Genomic DNA, 24,323 nt, shown 5'->3' on the forward strand with positions numbered 1-24,323 from the left:
AATAATAAACACTTATACTCACCTTCCTTCCTCACCTCTGCTCCAGCGCTGCTGTGTCCTGTCTGCCAGCAGCTCATGTCAGCATCAGAGCAGTGTGCGCTCTCAAACACCGAGGTGAGCTGCTGCTGCTGGCACATTCACTCTTTTCCACGCTGGGACTATTGGTGTGGAGAAGAGTGAATATGCATTCTCTTTAGTAGCGGGCACTGACAGCAGGAGCCACGGCTCAGCGCTTGTCCGTGCCCGCTACTAAAGAGAATGAATATTCCCTTTTCTCCACGCCCATGGGAGTGGAGAAGAAGAAATATTCATGTCCCTTTAACAGCGGGTACACGTGGTAGCTGCAGCAGCGTCTACTGTGTGGGCCCCGCCCCTCTGCCGCCGCAACCTCCCTCCCCCCAATACTCACCATCCTCCTCATTCCCCCGCTGCTTCAGGGCCCCCCCGGCTCACGGGCCTCATAGCAGTGGCTTGGCCTGCCTCCATTGGCGGTACGCTGCTGCTGTGGAGTTGGTAAGCCAAACCTCCGACTCCTCAATTTCCCCGACTCCACAGCACTGGTCACTACTGAGCGTGTACATAAAGTGCAGCACAGATTCATCTCAACTAAAAGCCAAGATCCTTAGATCAGGAACAGATCAGACATTTATAGGACATTTCATGACTTTCCCAAATTACTATAGAAGCATTTACAGCACATCCTGCATTGTACTGCTGAACCCAATTTATTATATATTTTAGGAGTCGCTCCATTTTATTCCAACTCCACCAAAATGCACACCGACTCCACAGCCCTGGTGCGGACATGTCAGAGTGTTCGCATTCATGCTGATATGTCGGTGTGTGTGCGCTTACTGTTAGTGACTATGGCGTGTTCTCTTATTAAGATTTATGGCCCTAAGATGACAATCACTCTCTGTTAACCCCTGGTGCACTGTGATCAAAGTTCTGGGGGACAGAATAGTCCCTGTGATACCCCTGTAATGCAGCGCAGCAGTGTCCCAGCAGTGTGCGTCACCATACAGAGGCCGCTAGTGTTCCTATTCTTGGATAATGAACCTTAAGATATCAGTCACTGTTCACACGTGCAGTAAAATGTTCTCTGAACAGGTGGCTGTTAATCTGTGGTGAATTTCTGCCTTCAGCAATGCAGCATATCACAGATCTCAGTAGCCCCAACAGTGCAGATAGTGATGGGCAGCAGCACTGTCGACGTGACATCACCACTGCAGCCTGTCCACAATTTCCCGAGCCGTGGAGAGAGGCAGTGCAGGACTCTGGGAGGGGGAGCAGAAGCTCAGTTTGCTCTTTTTTTCCTTCTTTATCCTTTGGAGCAATAATCTTTGATGAATTCTGTCACTAGGTGAAAAGTATCGACTTTGTGCTCTTATTTTCTTCCCTGAGTGATCTGTTTATTCCATTTATTCCATTATTTATTTATTTTTTATAAATCCTATGATTCCCGAGATATGGACCCTGTTGTTTAATGCAAATATTTATGGTGTTTTTCAATGGGGCGTGGCTCATAGGATTATCGGGGGGCTTGTCTTTAGCTACTCTACATGTTTTCTCTGGGAGCCATGGAGCCACGTCACCTCTGTAGACGCCATAAATATTAGCACTAAATAAAAAGGTCCATATCTCGGGAAACGAATGATGGATTTTATGGGGGGTAAAAGCTGGAAGCAGCAGGAGTAAAGTACAAGGAAGAATTGGTCACTTCTGATCTGGTGACAGGTCCTCTTTAAAGCCCATATGTAATGAGCACTGAGCATTATTTTTTATATACAGTGCTTATTCTATATTGGAGTTACAGTAGGGAGTGTTATAGAGTAATAATAATAGGCCGCTGCCGCTTCAGCATTGCTTCTACTTTGTTCCCTGCCGGTGCTGAATATAATGCCATATTTCCCATTAGCCACCTGATTGCTGCAGTCAATCACTGACCTCATTGGTAACATTACACTACATTCCTGCTGAGGCCAGTGATTGGCTGCAGCATTCAGGTAACTGATGGACGAGATATCATCACCTTCTGGTTCTTTGAGGGACCATTGAAATGTTGCCGTTAGCTACAGGGATTCAAGGTGTAATTATTTCTTTCATTCTTATATATTTCTGGAAACCCTCTTTAAATCTGTGCTATTAATCCTGATTTTTCCATGTTCTTCTTTCCTTTAGATTGCAGATAAGAGAGTGTCCAGGAACCATGCTGTCCTTGAGGTGGTAGATGACAAGCTCCGCATTAAAGCAGTAAGTACTGAAGTGTTCATGTGGTATGAAGGGAATTCTCCTATTTTACCATCTCTTACCATGTTAGTCGATTTAGAGCTGGAGTCTCGATTTGGTGAAATCACAAATATATTTGGAAATTGTCATATGTAAAACTTATTGGTCGTAGAGAATAAAATACAATGTAGTGTGAGACTCTGGGATAAGCACAAAATCTGGAAACAGATGTGGCCACAGTAAGACGAATACTTTACTGAACATATTGAGGTTTCCCGTACTTATCTGACTTTTCAGAAGAAGGTGAACAAGCAGCACCAAGATCAGAGATTTTATGCATCTTTGTGTAGTGTCATCCACTTAGCAGAGGGGCTGTGATCGATTCAACATTTCTATTAACTGTTCTATATGTGAAAAATAAAAATAATAAGTCAGATGTACAGCAATGAGAGGGCCTCTTTTTTTTTGGAGATTGTGATCCAAGGGGCAAGGTTTCTCCTTGTGGAGAGTTACAAACCAGGAGTCACATGTCAGAATGAGAAGCCTTATAGGCCATGCATGCTCCTCTGGGAAATTTAATAAGCAAATTGCCTCTTCAGAGATGAAGAGGAGATTTGCAGACACGTGTTTCGGGATGTTACCCATCGTCAGTGCAAAGCATGAGATCTGATTTGGTTGGTTGAGAGGCTTAAGACCGGGATCTAAGGGGCAAGGTTTCTCCTTGTGGAGAGTTACAAACCAGGAGTCACATGTCAGAATGAGAAGCCTTATAGGCCATGCATGCTCCTCTGGGAAATTTAATAAGCAAATTGCCTCTTCAGAGATGAAGAGGAGATTTGCAGACACGTGTTTCGGGATGTTACCCATCGTCAGTGCAAAGCATGAGATCTGATTTGGTTGGTTGAGAGGCTTAAGACCGGGATCTAAGTGGTAAGGTTTGTTTCTCCTTGTGGAGAGTGACAAGCCAGTCCTGGCATCTCAGAGTGAAGAGACTTATATGCCATTCATGCTCCATTGGGAAATTAAATATGCAAATTGCCTCTTCAGCGAGAAATAGGACTTGAACTCTAGCGCCGCCTATTGGAACGAGGGGCTATTGGAACGAGGGGCCCTGGTTTGTCTTTTATCTTAAGTCACATGGCAAGGCTCGTTAAAGGGTTGATTTTGACTTTTAGGATTGCTACTTCCAGTAGGTGGCGCTATAGAGTTCAAGTCTGCTTCCTCTCTAAAAAAGGCAATTTGGAGATTTGGATGTGGTTATATTTGCAGGAATGTACGCCAAAGTTTTTGTCTAAAAGTAAATAACCAATTGGTGGTGTAAAGTTATACAAAAGTGTTGAAAGATCCAAATTAGTCATTCAGCATGAGCCACTGTGATAAACCTGACACATTCTCAGACTTTCTAGTCTACGTTTATGTTGGCAATATATTATACAATATTCTTTTTGAGTCAGTGTCAAGCATATTTGACCCTCTTCACGAGCCTTACAAATCTGTGTTGTTTTATGACCCCCTCATAGATATCAGGTTAATATTGGCCAGACCCAGCCGACCATCTAATGTGTATGAGGCCTCCTGACTCTTCCCTAGTAGATATTGTCTCAATAAAGCAGTGATAAGCTGGCACCATAGATTGTCTGGCAGCAACCTAGGGCTGATGCAGGCGCCGTAGACCTTGGTCCCATCACAGACTGCACTGCACGGACCGGCGGGTATCCCGACACGAGCATAGAAATACATGAAGCTGTCATGCTCCGGCCGGGAGACTTGCAGCCAGTCCCTGATTGGGCCAAGGTCCACGGATGTCTGCATGAACCCGAACTGTCTCCTTAGAAATACCATGTACGCTCAGCTGAACTGAGAGTGCAGCTCCGCCAGTGGTTGCAGAGGTTATGTCAGGCAAATGGAATAGTTTTGGCAATTACTTCTGCACAGCCCCGTAACACGCAGCCATTATTCTTTATTTCCTGTGGTGATTGAGCCTTCATGTATTAAACAACGTAGAAAAGTTCCCTTGGGTCAGGACCAGGATAACGCATGTTACCTCACCATAAAAGGTTTCACTTTAAGGGTATGTGCACACGTCTTTGTCAGGTGGGTTCTACCTGTAACCTGCCTACAAAAAGCACTAAATCACCAAAGCACCAATAATAAACTGCTTTGTGAAAATGCCTCGCAGTGCAGATGTTCAGGCTTTTTCACAACATCTTTTTATTTGGGGAATTTTAGCAATTTAAGGAATAAGGGAATATACATATGATCAGTGAGCAATAAGTATTAATCATATTAGTAAACAATTTTTCCCCTCACCCATGACAGCACACCTTGAGACAGGGATCCTCCCCATCAAGGACAGGAAACCGTCCGAAATAAAAGGGCGGTACCTCTCCCTCGCTTCAGTTGGTTTCCTATCCTTGATTGGAACCTGTCTGGAAAGAAGATGCAAAGCTTACCTGGGTCTGTTCCGGTGTGGAAGAACGGCGCTGGCCTGTGCACAGGGTTCCAACCTCCAGAAGCACCGTCCACAGCTCCCTTGGGGTCTGTGTCCGAGCGGGCGCACGCGGTGAGGCAAGCTCCGGCTTCCCGCAGACCGCTGCGCCGCCCTCCCCCTGCCGCCTCAGTTGGCTGTATGCCGTAGCGGCAACTTCCGGGTGTGACGCGCCTGACGTCACGGCGCTGGGCACCCTGGGAGAGGCGTGCCGAGTGACGTCCGATCCTAGATGGCAGAGCCCTGTAAAGCCCTCCCGGGCTGTTTTTTTTTTTTTTTTTGGAGCCTCAGCTTGGGAAGGGTGGGGGGGGCCCTTGAACCGGAGGAGGTTCTGGATGGCCTTATTTTAAGAGGGGGGGTGGGTTATCCTGGGAGCGCTGCTCACGCTCCAGCGCACAAGTCAGGGTAACCATGGCTGACGAGAACAGTCAGGAGCAGCAGCTAACCCCCCCACCTCAGCAACGGAAGAGGTAGACTGACGTCTCTCACACGGACAGCCTTTCGAGCAATCGTAGTGGGAGCCGCAGGAGTAAAGTATCGGACTTCTCTGAACCATCCATAAAGGAATTATCGCATATTCCGCCACAGCCTCCGAATCCGATACCCATTTGTGACTTCAGGGGTGAGTGATCTTCGTGAATGTCACCTTTTAGTAATGGAAAGTCTCTTATGTGCTTCCTTCTGTAGTAGCCTAAGAAGAGTAGCGCCAAGCAAAAGCACAGGATTTGTGCCCTGTGCCAAATTTCCCTTCCCATAGATTGGCAAAAACAGCTTTGCTCAAACTGCATTAATAGAACCATAGCAGAAAGTTCTCGGGATTTTGCATCCAATCTAAAATCCATAGTCCACGCAGAGGTTCAAGGGTCCCTGAAGGGCTTACTTAGAGGGAAGAAAAAATCCCATAAGGATATCTCCTCCGACTCTGATTCCTCCCAGTCCGAGGATCTATGGCTGAGTGATTAATCATTCTCTTCCTCATCGGATAATGGTAGACCCTGCTTCCCAATCGAGGGTACGGACAAACTGGTCAGAGCAGTCAGATCAACCATGGATCTGGGGGAGGAGAAAGCAACCAGATCCCAGGAAGACATTATGTTTGCGGGCCTTGGAGAATAAAAAGAGACGCTCCTTTTCAGTAAACCCTAAAACTCAGGGCCTCATTGACCGAGAATGAAGGAAACCAGAAAGATCAGGGGCCTTACGCTCCTTCTCTAAGAGAAGCTACCCCTTTGAGGAGAAGGACTCTGTGCCTTGGGATAAAATCCCCAAAGTTGACAGGGCAGTGGCCAGATCATCCGAAAAATCATCCCTACCCTTGGAGGATTCAGGCGTTCTAAAAGATGCGTCACACTTTCTACGTCATACTTGGGAGGCTGCAGCTGGAGGCCTGAAGCCTGCGGTACAGGCACCTGTGTTGCAAGATCTCTCATGTTGTGGCTCCAACAATTTGAAGACCAGCTTAGGGATAAAAAGAGCTTTAGGGATAGAATCCTTTCTAATCTGCCCCTAATGCAGGCAGAGTCGGCTTTCCTGGCAGACTCTTCAGCGGACTCAGTTAGACTCTCGGCTAAATCAGCAAATTTATCTAATGCTGCCAGACGGGCCTTGTGGCTCAAGGGTTGCCCGGGTGACCTACAATCCAAACATAAGTTATGTTCCCTCCCTTGTGACGGCAGACTCCTGTTTGGCCAGAAGCTGGATGACCTTTTAGAGAAAGCTGGCGATAGGAACATATGTTTCCTAGGATTTTCGGGGGACTCAAAAAGATTTCGTTTTCGGACAAGGAAATTTAATCGGGGTCGCCCTCCAGGAGACAAGAGAACATGGGAGTCCAAATCAAAGAAGGAGTCAGGCTATATGTTTGGAGGACCATCCTCCAATACTAAAAAATCTTCCCAATGACGCCAGGCCGGAGATAGGGGGAAGACTTTCCCACTTTATTCCAGCTTGGGAAGCCATTTATGTCAAACCCCTGGATTCTGAATATTGTGAGTAGTGGCCTAAAGATGCGGTTCAGCCAGATTCCTCGCCGGACCTTTATGATTACCCCTAAGAGGAAGGTCCAGGAAGAACAGATAGCTCTGGAGTCAGAAATATTACAGCTAGTAGAGAAACGGGTCCTTCTCGAAGTTCCGATACCACAAAGGGGGAAGGGATTCTATTCCCCTCTGTTCATGATAAAAAAACCAAATGGGTCCTTAAAGACCATCATCAACCTCAAGAGTCTAAACCGGTTGATAGAGAACCAGACTTTCAAGATGAAGTCAATGAGCTCGGCAGTGAAGCTCTTGCACCACAATTGCATATCTTGCCAAAGTGGTGTCTAGATTCCACTCTTACCAGGATAATGTATTACCCTCGTTTTGCTGCAATCCGAAAAACCCCGGGGAAGTTAGGTTTCATAACCTAGACGTTAGGAGATCCCTGCTACAGTACATTAACATGACTAGTGAAGGGAGGAAGGACCATTCCTTGTTCCTAGCCTTTCAGGGGAGTAGGAGAGGTCACGGGATGTCGAAGGGTACCATTTCCAGGTGGCTTAGGGAGGCCATTTGTCTAGCCTATACATCCTCGGGAGTTCCAGCCCCGGACAATGTCAAGGCTCATTCCACCAGAGTCGTAGCAGCCTCCTGGGCAAAGAGGGCAGACTTCTCAATTGATCAGATATGTAGAGCTGCTACTTGGTCTACACCATCCACCTTCTATAAGCACTATCGGTTGGATCTGTCCTCCTCTGACCTTACCTTTGGGAGAAGGGTACTTCAGGCGGTGGTCCCTCCCTAGGGTGCTCATAATTCTCCAAAATTCTCTCAAGGTGTGCTGTCATGGGTGAGGGGAAAACACCAGGGTTACTTACCGGTAGCCGGTTTTTCCTGAACCCATGACAGCACCCGTAGTCCCCGTCCCCCCCCCCCCCCTGTTTTCACACCCTGGTGTGTATGTTTTGGGTGATTTATATATATATCTATCTACAGTACAGACCAAAAGTTTGGACACACCTTCTCATTTAAAGATTTTTCTGTATTTTCATGACTTTGAAAATTGTACATTCACACTGAAGGCATCAAAACTATGAATTAACACATGTGGAATTATATACTTAACAAAAAAGTGTGAAACAACTGAAAATATGTCTTATATTCTAGGTTCTTCAAAGTAGCCACCTTTTGCTTTGATGACTGCTTTGCACACTCTTGGCATTCTTTTGATGAGCTTCAAGAGGTAGTCACCAGAAATGGTCTTCCAACAATCTTGAAGGAGTTCCCAGAGATGCTTAGCACTTGTTGGCCCTTTTGCCTTCACTCTGCGGTCTAGCTCACCCCAAACCTTCTTGATTGGGTTCAGGTCTGGTGACTGTGGAGGCCAGGTCATCTGGCGTAGCACCCCATCACTCTCCTGCTTGGTCAAATAGCCCTTACACAGCCTGGAGGTGTGTTTGGGGTCATTGTCCTGTTGAAAAATAAATGATGGTCCAACTAAACGCAAACCAGATGGAATAGCATGCCGCTGCAAGATGCTGTGGTAGCCATGCTGGTTCAGTATGCCTTCAATTTTGAAAAAATCCCCAACAGTGTCACCAGCAAAGCACCCCCACACCATCACACTTCCTCCTCCATGCTTCACGGTGGAAACCAGGCATGTAAAGTCCATCCGTTCACCTTTTCTGCGTCGCACAAAGACACGGTGGTTGGAACCAAAGATCTCAAATTTGGACTCATCAGACCAAAGCACAGATTTCCCCTGGTCTAATGTCCATTCCTTGTGTTCTTTAGCCCAAACAAGTCTCTTCTGCTTGTTGCCTGTCCTTAGCAGTGGTTTCATAGCAGCTATTTTACCATGAAGGCCTGCTGCACAAAGTCTCCTCTTAACAGTTGTTGTAGAGATGTGTCTGCTGCTAGAACTCTGTGTGGAATTGACCTGGTCTCTAATCTGAGCTGCTGTTAACCTGCGATTTCTGAGGCTGGTGACTCAGATAAACGTATCCTCAGAAGCAGAGGTGACTCGTGGTCTTCCTTTCCTGGGGCGGTCCTCATGTGAGCCAGTTTCTTTGTAGCGCTTGATGGTTTTTGCAACTGCACTTGGGGACACTTTCAAAGTTTTCCCAATTTTTCGCACTGACTGACCTTCATTTCTTAAAGTAATGATGGCCACTCGTTTTTCTTTACTTAGCTGCTTTTTTCTTGCCATAATACAAATTCTAACAGTCTATTCAGTAGGACTATCAGCTGTGTATCCACCAGACTTCTGCACAACACAACTGATGGTCCCAACCCCATTTATAAGGCAAGAAATCCCACTTATTAAACCTGACAGGGCACACCTGTGAAGTGAAAAAAAATGGCGCCGGACAGTGCGGTGCTCTGGCGCAGCGCTCCTCCCCGGCCTCCGGCAGAACAGGACGCAGCAGCGCTGGAGCACAGAGAAGAAAGGTGAGTATAAGTGTTTACAGTGTGAAAGGGATGCGGGGGCTACACATACCAGGATTGGGGTGAGGGGTACCACACATACCGTGATTGGGACACACCTTCTCATTTAAAGATTTTTCTGTATTTCATGACTATGAAAATTGTACATTCACACCGAAGGCATCAAAACTATGAATTAACACATGTGGAATTATATACTTGACAAAAAAGTGTGAAACAACTGAAAATATGTCTTATATTCTAGGTTCTTCAAAGTAGCCACCTTTTGCTTTGATGACTGCTTTGCACACTCTTGGCATTCTCTTGATGAGCTTCAAGAGGTAGTCACCGGAAATGGTCTTCCAACAATCTTGAAGGAGTTCCCAGAGATGCTTAGCACTTGTTGGCCCTTTTGCCTTCACTCTGCGGTCCAGCTCACCCCAAACCAGCTCGATTGGGTTCAGGTCTGGTGACTGTGGAGGCCAGGTTATCTGGCGTAGCACCCCATCACTCTCCTTCTTGGTCAAATAGCCCTTACACAGCCTGGAAGTGTGTTTGGGGTCATTGTCCTGTTGAAAAATAAAGAATGGTCCAACTAAACGCAAACCGGATGGAATAGCATGCCGCTGCAAGATGCTGTGGTAGCCATGCTGGTTCAGTATGCCTTCAATTTTGAATAAATCCCCAACAGTGTCACCAGCAAAGCACCCCCACACTATCACACCTCCTCCTCCATGCTTCACGGTGGGAACCAGGCATGTAGAGTCCATCCATTAACCTTTTCTGTGTCGCACAAAGACACGGAGGTTGGAACCAAAGATCTCAAATTTGGACTCATCAGACCAAAGCACAGATTTCCTCTGGTCTAATGTCCATTCCTTGTGTTCTTTAGCCCACACAAGTCTCTTCTGCTTGTTGCCTGTCCTTAGCAGTGGTTTCCTAGCAGCTATTTTACCATGAAGGCCTGCTGCACAAAGTCTCCTCTTAACAGTTGTTGTAGAGATGTGTCTGCTACTAGAACTCTGTGTGGCATTGACCTGGTCTCTAATCTGAGCTGCTGTTAACCTGCGATTTCTGAGGCTGGTGACTTGATGATCTTATCCTCAGAAGCAGAGGTGACTCTTGGTCTTCCTTTCCTGGGGCGGAAAAAGTAATGATGGCCACTCATTTTTCTTTAGTCAGCTGCTTTTTTCTTGCCATAATACAAATTCTAACAGTCTATTCAGTAGGACTATCAGCTGTGTATCCACCTGACTTCTGCACAACACAACTGATGGTCCCAACCCCATTTATTGGCAAGAAATCCCACTTATTAAACCTGACAGGGCACACCTGTGAAGTGAAAACCATTTCCGGTGACTACCTCTTGAAGCTCATCAAGAGAATGCAAAGAGCGTGCAAAGCAGTCATCAAAGCTAAAGGTGGCTACTTTGAAGAACCTAGAATATAAGACATATTTTCAGTTGTTTCACACTTTTTTTGTCAAGTGTATATAATTCCACATGTGTTAATTCATAGTTTTGATGCCTTCAGTGTGAATGTACAATTTTCATAGTAATGAAAATACAGAAATTTCTTTAAATGCGAAGGTGTGTCCAAACTTTTGGTCTGTACTATATATATATATATATATATATATATATATATATATATATAGTAGGTGTTGGTTATGTGTCTAACCTTTTCGGGAGGTCCTCTCAATGCTCTTTTATCAACCGAAGCGAGGGAGAGGTACCGCCCTTTTATTTCAGATGGTTTTCTGTCCTTGATGGGGCGGATCCCTCTCTCAAGGTGTGCTGTCATGGGTTCAGGAAAAACCGGCTACCGGTAAGTAACCTTTGGTGTATTCAAATCAGACAAGTAAGTAAAACTTTATAACCTAGGGGGAAATATTAGTAAAGAAGGAAGTGTTAAAGCAGAAGGATGAGGGGGAAAGGGGAATAGGAAGAGGAGAATGAAAAAGGGAAATGTGAGGGGAAAGGAAAATAAAGGGAGAGGAATAAAAGGGGAGAGTGGTGAAGGATAAACAAAAAAGAACAAAGATATGGATAGAAAAGATCATCCTTATTATAATAATAGTTTAAACAATAACAATTTTTCAATTTGTTTGAACAGATATACAGTTGTACACGTGCTTCCTGGCATAAGATAATACTTATCTAAAGAGGCTTTCTTAATTGCATGACAGATACAAATTCCAAGGAGACCATGTGGTATAATATTTTTTTTTTTCGAACTATTTCTTAAAGCATATGAATATTGGAATGAATTATGAGAAAACATTCTTTTCATATTTTCTGAAATAGTAGGCACATCCGTTGATTTCCACTTAGGTGCTATCAGTATTTATGTGCACATACATGATATTAAAGGTTGTTTCTTGGTGTATGTAATTTTGTTTCCTGCAGAAATGTAATTATTTAACAATTTTCCGGGTACATTTTGACCAATTATAGTTTATTTTAAGTGGTCTCTGTGCTTTCACGCAACTTGCTCTCATTTGATAGGAAAATCAGTTTAAATAAAAATTTCTATTTTTCAAGAAACCCCCTGTTCCCCCTGGCTGCTGATTGTTTCAGCCAAATGAGCTGTACATTCCTCAGCCTCCATTGCATCCAGTGCTGAGTCTCCGCCGCTGCTTTCGGTGACTGGTACTGTCTGCAGCACTGGTGTCACGTTAGCAGCACCGCTATCAATCAGTGAGCTCAGCAGCTCTGCCCAAGTTGACAATATCAGTAGCTCAGAGCTGCTGAGCTCCTTGATTGATGGCAGCGCTGTCCATATGAAATCATTGCTGCAGACAACAACGGACAGCATAACAGCGGTGGAAACTCTGCACTGGACCTCGTGGAGGATGAGCAAGGCATATGTTACACGCACGCTGCTAGGTTTAAATAGGGAGAGACGGGTTTCATGAATTCTTTGGAATCCTGGGGGAAGCGTTACTCAGGGCGACCATAGGCTGCAGCTTCTCTCAGACACACGATAGATTCAATTGCTGACCAGACACGCCTGACAAGAGTCTTTTTCAACAGTTTAACAGTGGAATTTAATCTGAAGCGCGGCCAGTGCAATTCAGGGATATTACAGCAACAATCTTTATTACAGTACAGTCTGAGTTTCTTGAGCAACTGGCTCCAGTAACAATATAGTAGTTTCTTCACAAGGCACAGTATTACAGTCTCTTTAGTAGCATAATTGAGCATAGATTAGATCTCTTAGCAGCACACTTCTATGCATACACAACCACAGGCTTTTCCTTCACAAGGACACAATAGTGCACAGCATTCTTTATCCTGCATTGAGATGGAGGGGGCGAGGGGTTTGATGAGGAAGATGATCCCTGTGACACAATTCCTTCCAGTCCTTATCTTCCTGCCCAATAATACTATGCACTGTTAGTTCAAGGAGTTTATCTGACCTTTCTCTCCTGATCTGAATCCTGTTCAGTTGCCTTCTGTCAAATCCAGATAACACACCACCTTTCTCTTCGGCTTCAGCCAGACTACAATATCAAGTTCCCCACAATCCCCCTGGGGCTCTGCTAAAACACTCCCTGTCTCCTGTGACTGTGTTAACCCATCTAGTTGCTGGATGCTTCTGAAGCACAACACTTCCTGTCTCCTGTGCTTGTGTTATTTGTAACAGTTGCTGGATGCTTTGGAAGCAACAGCACTACTTCTGCATGTCACACATAGTTTTTTTAAAAAAAGGTGGAAATGTTTTCTTAAACAGGAGAACCCCTTTAAAAATGATGTCTTTCCTCTGAAAAATCACTCCACAGTGCAGGTTATTCGGTGTCTCCCTTTTGTGTAACTTGCTGTCCACTGACTGTTGGCATATGTAATCTATCTGTAGTAACAGAGGTACGAAGACGAGGGAAAGGAAGTTCCAGCAGTTATCGTGCTGACAGAATGCTGAGTTACAAGATCAGGCCACTGAATAAAAGTACATGGCTAGTTTCAGGGCTTGAGAATCATGATAGTTCTTGGACTTATTGGTCTGGTATGTGCACCGAAAGCCGTTTCAACATGTTGTGGAATTAAGGGCAGTGAGACCATGCTCTTCAATAGGTTTTGCGTAAAAGGAGAGGTACTTTTTAATAAAAATATCTTCTCGGACACATACTGTTTCCCGCTGTGATAGTCAGTAAGGCATGTGAGGTGAGTGAGCGTCTGACATCTGCTTTCCAGGAATCTGAATCCCCCGAATGGAAAGCGGCAGATACAATCTTCTAACGTTCTACATGGAAATCACGGCAGGACTTGAGCTCTATCAGATTTTATGTGCGCAGTTTACAAAATGATAAATGGACGTCATTTGATTTTCAGTGCGTGGAAAAGTGTTTTTTGTACATCTCTTATCTGACAAAATTACTAAGTGACAAAATCCCAGAGAAACCATAATGTTCATCATTATAATTTAGTAAGGTCCCTTAGCTGACTTCATTCATTTCTGGATTCATGGAGAATTATTCTGACATTATTTCCACTACCTGAAATCACTGATACAGGCCTCTACCTTTCTGGCTGAATAACGCACAATTTTATGGATTACATTTGTTAAATGTATAAGATGCACTTGTGGTACACCCCGGATTACTTACACTGGATTTTTGGAAACCAGGGCAGGTTTCATCTCACAATACCAAGAATTATATACTATCCATGGGATGTGTCTGGCATTACAGTTCCATTGAGTGGAATTTAGCTGCAATAACACATACAACCATCGGATAGGTGGGGCGCTGTTTTTGGACGTCTGCAGATACTTTTTCGGAGCCTGATTTTGAATTTGTGATGAATCAAAATTGTGTGAGACATAGAAGAAGCCCAAATACCAGCTTAGTGTGGATCCTGGAGACCCTTATGGTCCAAGTTTCAGGACCCCACCAATCTTCACTTCTTGCACAGTGACACAAACTGTATGGAAACTACAGCAGAGCCCTGATCAGGGAAAAAGCCCTATAGTCTTTTGCCCATTTGTTTATGTGGTTGAATCGCCACCAAATCCCCAGAAACATTGAGAGCCTCCATATAGCCTTTGCCGTGTGGATAAGGTAATAAGGTGGCCATAAATATTAGATGAATATGAGATTTCATAGGAGCTGATCAACCAGCTAATGAGTGTTGTCCTCTAAGTGACGGTTTTCAGGGCTGCTGTCCAACGGTCACAGAATACTACACTGCTGACGGACCGAGTGCTGCAAATTGATTTGTACCAAGTCTAGTAGGTACGATTACGGCTATGCCAAATTTGTATAGTATTATTGTTATTAATTTTTTTTTTTACATTTTGTAAAAAAAAAAAAAATTTGGTACAATTTTCTGAGATACATAACTTTTTTATGTTTTGCTTGATGGAGCTTTGTGAGGACTATTCAGCTCACAATTTTATTGATGCCATATTGGGGTTAATGCAACATTTTGATCACTTGCTTGGGCGGCCCTGGTCTCTACTTGCTTGATCTCTCCTTGCAGTGAACACCGGTCAGTAGAGCAGGGACTAGCCCAACCCCTGAAAGGGACGTCACTGATGATGCTTCAATGAGAAGAAATGGGGTTCCTCTGCGCTGCTGATTGGGATCTACAAGGTTAATGGAGATCCACAGGAATAATCCAGTGAACTCAATACCAGGAGTGCGGTTTATTAACTACTCGTTTCAAAGTCATCCGACTTCTTCATCAGGATACAACTGTTATATTAATTGAGATCCCTGGTTTTGGCACATGAGTCCAGTAGGAGGTGCTATAGTGATTCACAGTCTTTCCTGTATGACTGTGCATGCAGAGATAGCTGTCAAGCACTAGTAGGACCGCCCACTGGACTCATGAGCATAGAAGCACAAGGGAATTCACGAAATGAAATACAAGTTATACTGATTCTTTCCCAACAAACCTATATGTCATTCTGCCCCGCTTTCCCTTTTATACCCTTCTGTGCACAGATTGGACTGCATGTAACGGGACAGGTTTCCCTTTAAGGAGAAACTTTACCCCTTTTACCATTCAGCAGTCCCGTGTGACGGGGCCCCTCTATAGACTCCAGGCCGGGCCCTATTTGCCATTCAACCTGAAATGGCAGAATGTGAGGTTGATGCTCAGGAATAAGGTGTTTGCTTCTTGGAGCCTGTGGGGTGTGAGAGCGGATATCTCCACACATTACCGTCCCCGTTGTATATCTTGGGATGTAGTAAGAAGTAAATTGTGCGGTGAAGCTGATAATTTTGCCGTCCCCTCATGATAATAAGCATGTTCACGGTGACAGATCGGCATCTCATCCTGCTCTGTGGATGTCATCGCGCCGGTCTGTGCCTTGTGCAGGTCTAAACTTCTAGGCGTCTAAGTGCTGTCATAGCAGAATGATCAGAGGGGGTTGTTTTATTTCGGGGCATGAAAGACACAGTTCTGCCAGGCTGTCATTATTGGTATGGAAGGTGCAGAGATAAGTCATCTGTCCTCCTCATTTTACAATCGTCAGTCTGATTTCTCTGCTGATACTTTTAAGATAAAACCTCCTTTGGCTTTAGAGATGTGCAGGCATAGCCAGAAGTGAGATTTATCCTTGTTTAATGTTATCTTCCTTTACGGTTATTACTATCATTTATATTTATGGTAACTTTTTCTAGATCTGATTTTCATGGTATATATATATATATATATTATATACAGGGTGGTCCAAAAGTAGGTGGACAGAAAATAACATTTATTTTGATTTATATGTAAAATTATATTTACTAACACAAGCATAACATTGCCAATTAAATTTTATTCTGAACAATAATGTTGCACCACAGACTGTCCAGGAGTTGGCGGATGCTTTAGTCCAGGTCTGGGAGGAGATCCCACAGGAGACCATACGCAAGCTCATCAGGAGCATGCCCAGGGAGGTCATACAGCCACGTGGAGGCCACACACAATACTGAGCCTCATTTTGACTTGTTTTAAGGACATTACATCAAAGTTGGATCAGCCTGTAGTGTGTTTTTCCACTTTAATTTTGGGGGTGACTCCAAATCCAGGCCTCCATTGGTTAATAAATTTGATTTCCACTGATGATTTTTGTGTGATTTTGTGGTCAGCAAATTCAACTCTGTACAGAACAAAGTATTCAATGAGAATATTTCATTCATTCAGATTTGGATGTTATTTTAGTGTTCCCTTTATTTTTTTGAGCAGTGTGTATGTATGTATATATATATGTGTACGTACGTACAGTACAGACCAAAAGTTTGGACACACCTCATTTAAAGATTTTTCTGTGTTTTCATTACTATGAAAATTGTACATTCACACTGAAGGCATCAAAACTATGAATTAACACATGTGGAATTATATACGTAACAAAAAAGTGTGAAACAACTGAAAATATGTCTTATATTCTAGGTTCTTCAAAGTAGCCACCTTTTGCTTTGATGACTGCTTTGCACACTCTTGGCATTCTCTTGATGAGCTTCAAGAGGTAGTCACCGGAAATGGTCTTCCAACAATCTTGAAGGAGTTCCCAGAGATGCTTAGCACTTGTTGGCCCTTTTGCCTTCACTCTGCGGTCCAGCTCACCCCAAACCAGCTCGATTGGGTTCAGGTCTGGTGACTGTGGAGGCCAGGTTATCTGGCGTAGCACCCCATCACTCTCCTTCTTGGTCAAATAGCCCTTACACAGCCTGGAGGTGTGTTTGGGGTCATTGTCCTGTTGAAAAATTAATGATGGTCCAACTAAACGCAAACCGGATGGAATAGCATGCCGCTGCAAGATGCTGTGGTAGCCATGCTGGTTCAGTATGCCTTCAATTTTGAATAAATCCCCAACAGTGTCACCAGCAAAGCACCATCACACCTCCTCCTCCATGCTTCACGGTGGGAACCAGGCATGTAGAGTCCATCCATTAACCTTTTCTGTGTCGCACAAAGACACGGTGGTTGGAACCAAAGATCTCAAATTTTTACTCATCAGACCAAAGCTCAGATTTCCACTGGTCTAATGTCCATTCCTTGTGTTCTTTAGCCCAAACAAGTCTCTTCTGCTTGTTGCCTGTCCTTAGGAGTGGTTTCCTAGCAGCTATTTTACCATGAAGGCCTGCTGCACAAAGTCTCCTCTTAACAGTTGTTGTAGAGATGTGTCTGCTGCTAGAACACAGGCTGAGGCTGGTGACTCGGATAAACTTATCCTCAGAAGCAGAGGTGACTCTTGGTCTTCCTTTCCTGGGGCGGTCCTCATGTGAGACAGTTTCTTTGTAGCGCTTGATGGTTTTTGCAACTGCACTTGGGGACACTTTCAAAGTTTTCCCAATTTTTCACACTTGACTGATCTTCATTTCTTAAAGTAATGATGGCCACTCGTCTTTCTTTACTTAGCTGCTTTTTTCTTGCCATAATACAAATTCTAACAGTCTATTCAGTAGGACTATCAGTTGTGTATCCACCTGACTTCTGCACAACACAACTGATGGTCCCAACCCCATTTATAAGGCAAGAAATCCCACTTATTAAACCTGACAGGGCACACCTGTGAAGTGAAAACCATTTCCGGTGACTACCTCTTGAAGCTCATCAAGAGAATGCCAAGAGTGTGCAAAGCAGTCATCAAAGCAAAAGGTGGCTACTTTGAAGAACCTAGAATATAAGACATGTTTTCAGTTGTTTCACACTTTTTTGTTAAGTATATAATTCCACATGTGTTAATTCATAGTTTTGATGCCTTCAGTGTGAATGTACAATTTTCATAGTCATGAAAATACAGAAAAATCTTTAAATGAGAAGGTGTGTCCAAACTTTTGGTCTGTACTGTATATAAAGCTGACCAGTTGGAGGTCTCACAGCTGGGATCGCTACCGATCTCCAGAACTAACTGGTCAGTGGTCCCAATCTAATGAAGTCCTCAACGTAAAAAATCAAAACAAAGAAAAACATATACTCAGCTACCTGGTCAGTGCTGGTCCGGCGATGTTGGTGCCGGATCTCCCTGTGAACACCTGATCACAATGATCAGCAGCTGCTAATAGGCTATAGTTCTCACATTTTTCTCAGATATCTGCGTTTTGTCTGATGGGAGTGTGAGCAAAGCGCAGCCCATGATTGGCTGCAGCAGTCACTTGGCACAACAATGTCATGCGAGCACAGGGAGACCGGACATAGCGACATAGCTGGCATGGCACCGATGCAGGCGAGGGGTATAGGTTGTTTTTCTATTTTACACTAGAAAATATATTATTTTTAGAAGGGGTTTTCCTTTGATATTTTTGAGATGCCAAGAAGATGTACATATAGGCAATGCTAAAAATTATGCTCCCCCAAAAGGAATACACAATAATGAATAAGGTGCAAAAGCCAAAAATGTAACTGTGTAAGTGCTCTCAAGAAATTGTAAAAAGTATCTCTGCATTATAGGAACGGAGTACACAGGTAATATGTAATGTTACATAGGTTGAAAATAACAAACTATGCAATTATTTACTATGCCGCCTTACCTCCCCCTGCTCCAGGGGCGGCACTGCCGACTTACCTCCCCCTGCTCCAGGGGCGGCACTGCCGACTTACCTCCCCCTGCTCCTGGGGCGGCACTGCCTCCTTACCTCCCCCCGCTCCAGGGGCAGCACTGCCGCCTTACCTCCCCCTTCTTCAGGGACCGCACTGCCGCCTTACCTCCCCCTGCCCCAGGGGCGGCACTGCTGCCTTACCTCTCCCTGCTCCAGGGAGGCACTGCCGCCTTACCTCCCCCTTCTTCAGGGACCGCACTGCCTCCTTACCTCCCCCCGCTCCAGGGGCAGCACTGCCGCCTTACCTCCCCCTTCTTCAGGGACCGCACTGCCGCCTTACCTCCCCCTGCTCCAGGGGCGGCACTGCCACCTTACCTCTCCCTGCTCCAGCGGTGGCACTGCCGCCTTACCCCCCCCTTGTTCCAGGGGCGTCACTGCCACCTTACCTCCCCCTGCTCCAGGGGCAGCACTGCCGCCTTACCGCCCCCTGCTCCAGGGGCAGCACTGCCGCCTTACCTCCCCCTGCTCCAGGGACGGCACTGCTGCCTCACCTCCCCCTGCTCCAGCGGTGGCACTGTTGTGCTGCTTAGGTCTTTGTTGACTGGCTGCTGCCACCATTGACTGAGCTTGTGCCGTCTGCATCGGCAACACTGCTGAGCGTAATGAATGGGTGCCGCGGTGACATGTTTGTTAATAATATGAAGTATTTTTGTGGGTATTTAGAGATTGTATCGGAACGTTTTGATGTTCGCTTGCTGTGTTTTTTTTTTTCAGTTGTATGGAGAAATAAAATAATTTTTTACACTTGGACCATCCTGGAGAGCATTGTCTTCAGCTGGTATAGGTTGATGTCATAATTACAGATCAGCGGCCAATGAATAAGCTTGGGCTCCAATGGCGTCTATGCTGACCATAGTGATTGGCTGCAGTGGTCATGATCAATGTAGTCGTGCTGTTATTGATGCAACCTTTCAGCAAAGACTGAAGCAGCGTAGGAAAGCCAGCACTGGAGCAAGGGGAAGATGAGTAATTGCTATTTATTTACAACCCAAGGTGGTTTGCACGTTAATGACCAGGCCAATTTTTACAATTCTGACCACTGTCAGTCACTTTATGAGGTAATTACTCTGGAGCGCTTCAACGGATCCCCCTGATTCTGAGACTGTTTTTTCGTGACATATTGTACTTCATGATAGTGGTAAAATTTCTTCAATATCACTTGGCAAAAATGTTGAAAATTTAGCAATTTTCAAAATTTGAATTTTTATGCCCTTAAATCAGAGCGATATGTCACACAAAATAGTTAATAAATAACATTTCCCACATGTCTACTTTACATCAGCACAATTTTGGAACCCAAATTTTTTTTTATTTGGGAGTTATAAGGGTTAAAAGTTGACCAGAGATTTCTCATTTTTCCAACAAAATTTGCAAAACCATTTTTTTAGGGACCACATGATATTTGAAGTCCCTTTGAGGGGTCTTTATGACAGAAAATACCCAAAAGTGACACCATTCTAAAAACTGCACCCCTCAAGGTGCTCAAAACCACATTCAAGAACTCTATTAACCCTTCATGTGCTTCACACAAATTTTTGAAATGTGGAAGAAAAAAATGAACATTTAACTTTTTTCACAAAAATGTTACTTTAGACCCAATTTTTTTTATTTTCACAGGGGTAACAGGAAAAAATGGACCCCAAAATTTGTTGTACAATTTCCCCTGGGCACGCAGATACCCAATATATGGGGAAAAACCACGGTTTGGGCGCACAGCAGGGTTTGGATGGGAACGAGCGCCATTTAACTTTTTGATTGTAAAATTTGCTTGAATAATTAGCGGACGCCATGTTGCATTTGGAGAGCCCCTGATGTGCCTAAACAGTGGAAACCCCCCACAAGTGACCCCATTTTGGAAACTAGACCCCTCAGGGAACTTATCTAGATGTGTGGTGAGCACCTTGAACCCACAAGTCCTTTTACAGAAGTTTCTAACATGGAGCCGTGAAAATAAAAAAATCAAGCTTTTTCCACAAAAATGATGTTTTAGCCCCAATTTTTTTATTTTCACAAGGGTAAGAGGAGAAAATGGACCCCAAAAACTTTTTTTGCAATTTCTCCTGAGTACGCCAATACCCCATATGTGGGGAAAATACAGTGTTTGGGAGCACGGCAGAGAAACACTGTGGGAAGGGAAGGAGCACTGTGTGACTTTTTGAACGCAAAATCGTCTGGAATAGAGAGCGGACGCCATGTCACATTTGGAGAGCCCCTGAAGTGCCTAAATAGTGGAAACCCCTCACAAGTGACCCCTTTTTGGAAACTACACCTCTCTAGGATTTTATCAAGGGGTATAGTGAACATTTTGAACCCAGAGGTACGACACAGAATTTCATAACATTAGGTCATCATATTGAATAAGTTATTAGTCTTGAGCGCAAGTGCTCGCTACTTGAGTTTGCATCGGGCACTCAGGTATGCACCATGTATTACGGGTGCTCAAGTGACATGGTCGAGTCCCCGCCCGCATGTTTCACGGTTATTAGACACCCAAAAAAAAACATGCGGGGATTGCTCGTGCATGGCAGGCAATCCCCGCGAGGTTTTTTTGGCCTCGAGGCATATGGGGCGGAGACTCGAGCATGTCACTCAAATACCCACGATACTCAATGCATACCCGAGCACCCGATGCAAAGTCAAGTAGCGAGCACTTGCGCGCAACACTAGCTGCCATATCGTCATTTTTTTTTTTTTACTTTTGAAAAAAAATAACAACCCTAACCCCAATCCCAGCCCTAGCGTTTATTTTTTACGCCGTTCCTAGTGCAGTATAAGTGATTAGATGACCTTATTCTTCAGGTCAGTGCGACTACAGAGATACCAGAATGATATCGGGTTTTTATGATTGACAGCTATCACACACTAAAAGACGCATTTTTTTGTAAAATCTAGTTTTTGCATCGCCATATTTTGAGCTATAATTTTTCCTTATTTTGGCCGACAGAGTCATGTGATGGCTTGTTTTTTGCGGGATGAGTTGACGTTTTTATTAGTGCCATTTTCAGGCATATGACATTTTTTTATCGCTTTCTATTCCGATTTTTGGGAGGCAGAATAAACAAAAACCAACAATTCAGGAATTGTGTTTTTTTTACATTTTACAATAAAAACTATTTTCTAGAAAAAATTATTTTTTTACATCGCTTTATTCTGAGAGCTATAACTTTTTGATTTTTCGGATGATGGAGCTGTATGGCGGCTTGCTTTTTGCGGGACAAGATGACGTTTTCAGCGGTACCATTTTTATTTATATTCGTCTTTTTGATCGCGTGTTATTCAATTTTTTGTTTGGCAATATGATGATAAAGCATTGTTTTTTGCTTCGTTTTTTTATTTTTATTTTTTACCGTGTTCACTGAAGGGATTAACTAGTGGGACAATTTTATAAGTCAGGTTGTTCCAGATGCGGCTATACCAAATATTTGTACTTTTATTGTTTTTTTTTTTCATAATAATATTTATTGATGGGTACATTATATTTTTATTTTTGGTGGATTATTTTATTTATTTTTTAATATTTTTACAATTTTTTTTTTTTCCCCACTTTCTGATACTTTTTTATTACTTTTATACTTTGCCCCACTCTGGGACTTTCACTTTTTTTATTCTGATCGCCTGCATAGCATAGGGATGGAGCACCATCCCTGTGCCATGCAGGCTGTCAGCGCTGCACAGTGAGAAGATAGTTTGGTCCTGCACTGCGCATGACCAAAAAATCTTCCTGCTGTCTGGTGACCCGGATGTTGTCATGACGACATCGGGTCGTCATGGCAACATCCAGGATGCCGCGGCCGACAGCGCTGGAGGCCGGAAGAGGAGGTGAGTATCCCGTTCAGCTCCCCTTGCCACCGCAATGCTGCGATCGACTTCGATCGCAGCATTGCGGGGGTTAATGTGCCGGGAGCGGTGCGGGACCGCTCCCTGCACATAATACCGGGTGTCAGCTGTGACAATCAGCTGACACCCGGCGGCGATCGCGCCCACACAGCCTGTGTGCGCGCGCGACCGCCATGACGTACTAATACGGGTCAGTTTCTTAAAGACGCGTATTAGTACGTCATGGGCTTTAAAGGGGTTAACTAGGTCAAACTGATTGACGTAAAAATGTATTGCCGGGTAACCTATAACCTGTCACTTGGTTAAACTAATGTGGGGATCCTGTGGGCCCAAATTCCTGTTCTTGTGTACAGAGCAGGACCTGCATGCACTGCCGCTCTACATAGAGGTTGATAACAGATGACAGATATCTGAATCTGCTTCTTCCCCAGTGGCCAATGCTCTGATTTTTGCTCTATTCAATTTGTGTATTAGAACAGTCAGACTGATGTCTGTTTACTCGGCAAAATGGCACAACAGCAGAATTTAGAAAGAAGCTGTGTATGAATAAAACTGCAATAAATGACTTAAACTCACTCAATAAGCTCAGTATTCACAAAGTTACTAAAACTTTTTTTGTCTGTTTTTTTTTCCAATTGACTGGTTCAGGATTTAGTGTTTTTTAGGAATCCTGTTCTATCTACTTTAGAGCAGCCAAATAATAGAAATGAAAATGTAATAGAGAAATATGCCATTTTGTCTCCTTGGGAAGCAGATTACAATTGCAGCACTCAGCAAGCCTTTATGGGAGTTAAGCGGAATATGAAGAAGATACAAGCAGATGTAATAGATTCACACCAAGTATAGGCTCCATGCTGCCTGCTTCATTACTGCCGGTGTTCAGAAATAAGAACATTCGGTGATTCTTGAGATTTTCTCTCAAAGTGAAAACAAACTAAAATAAAACTGTTAGGCTATGTGCCCACGATGCAGAAATGCTCAGGATTTTTTCCTGAGCGTTTCTGCATTTCCCTGGCAGAAAAAAACGCATGCAGATTGTACATGCGTTTTCCTGCCAGGGACATGCGGAATTGAAGCGTTTTTTCACTTGCATTTCCGCATCCGGGTTGTCAAGCGCTTTCCAAGCGATTTTAGCATCACTTGGAAAGTGCTTGACAACTTGGTCACACTATATAAATCCATGCAAAAGGCATGGATTTATATAGTGTGACCGAGAGAATGTCAAAAAATAAAAAAATAAATATATACTTACCCTCCGATGGCTTGCGCTGTCTTACTTCACCGTCCCGGCTGCCGGCAGAGGTAGCGTGAAGGACCTGCCGACGTCAGCTTCGCGTGACCCGTCACATGACTCTGACGTCGGCGCAGGTCCTTCATTCCATCGTGAAGTACCGGGAAGCAAGGAGGAGCGCAGCGCGGGCCGCCAGGAGGTAAGTATATTTTTATTTTTTATTTTATTCTTTTTTTACAGTTTTTTTAATAGTACCTGGGTGTGGATGAGACTCTCCTCTCCTCCACAGCCGGGTACCATCCGCACATTAGAACGCGCCAATTACGCAAGTACAGATGCAGTCTTGCGGAATTGGCGCGTTCTAATGCAAGTCAATGGCGGCGAAAACGCAGCACTTCCGCAAAATAATTGGTAGTGCTGCTTTTTTCTCCGCAATGATAATCCGCAGCGGAAATTTCCGCAGCATGTGCACAGCACATGCGGATTATCATTGGGGGACATGGCAGGCCTTCTACCATGCGTTTAAGCGTTTTTGCAGCGTTTTTGCCGCTGCGGAAACGCTTAAAAAACGCATCGTGGGCACACAGCCTTAGTTTG

The 24,323-nt window shown here is 44.3% G+C and overlaps 1 protein-coding gene across 1 annotated transcript in view; it reads left to right on the forward strand.

Moving 5' to 3' along the window:
* Positions 1-24,323, forward strand: part of APLF (aprataxin and PNKP like factor) — a 236,393-nt gene that overhangs the window by 1,721 nt on the left and 210,349 nt on the right. Inside the window, exon 2 of the mRNA XM_073672188.1 lies at positions 2,182-2,253. Coding sequence (XP_073528289.1) covers positions 2,182-2,253 — 72 coding nt within the window. The remainder of the gene's footprint in view (positions 1-2,181; positions 2,254-24,323) is intronic.

Source organism: Phyllobates terribilis, unplaced genomic scaffold (genome assembly GCF_046119375.1).
Source record: "Phyllobates terribilis strain yellow unplaced genomic scaffold, ASM4611937v1 Scaffold_3__8_contigs__length_932513732, whole genome shotgun sequence".
Lineage (NCBI taxonomy): Eukaryota > Metazoa > Chordata > Amphibia > Anura > Dendrobatidae > Phyllobates > Phyllobates terribilis.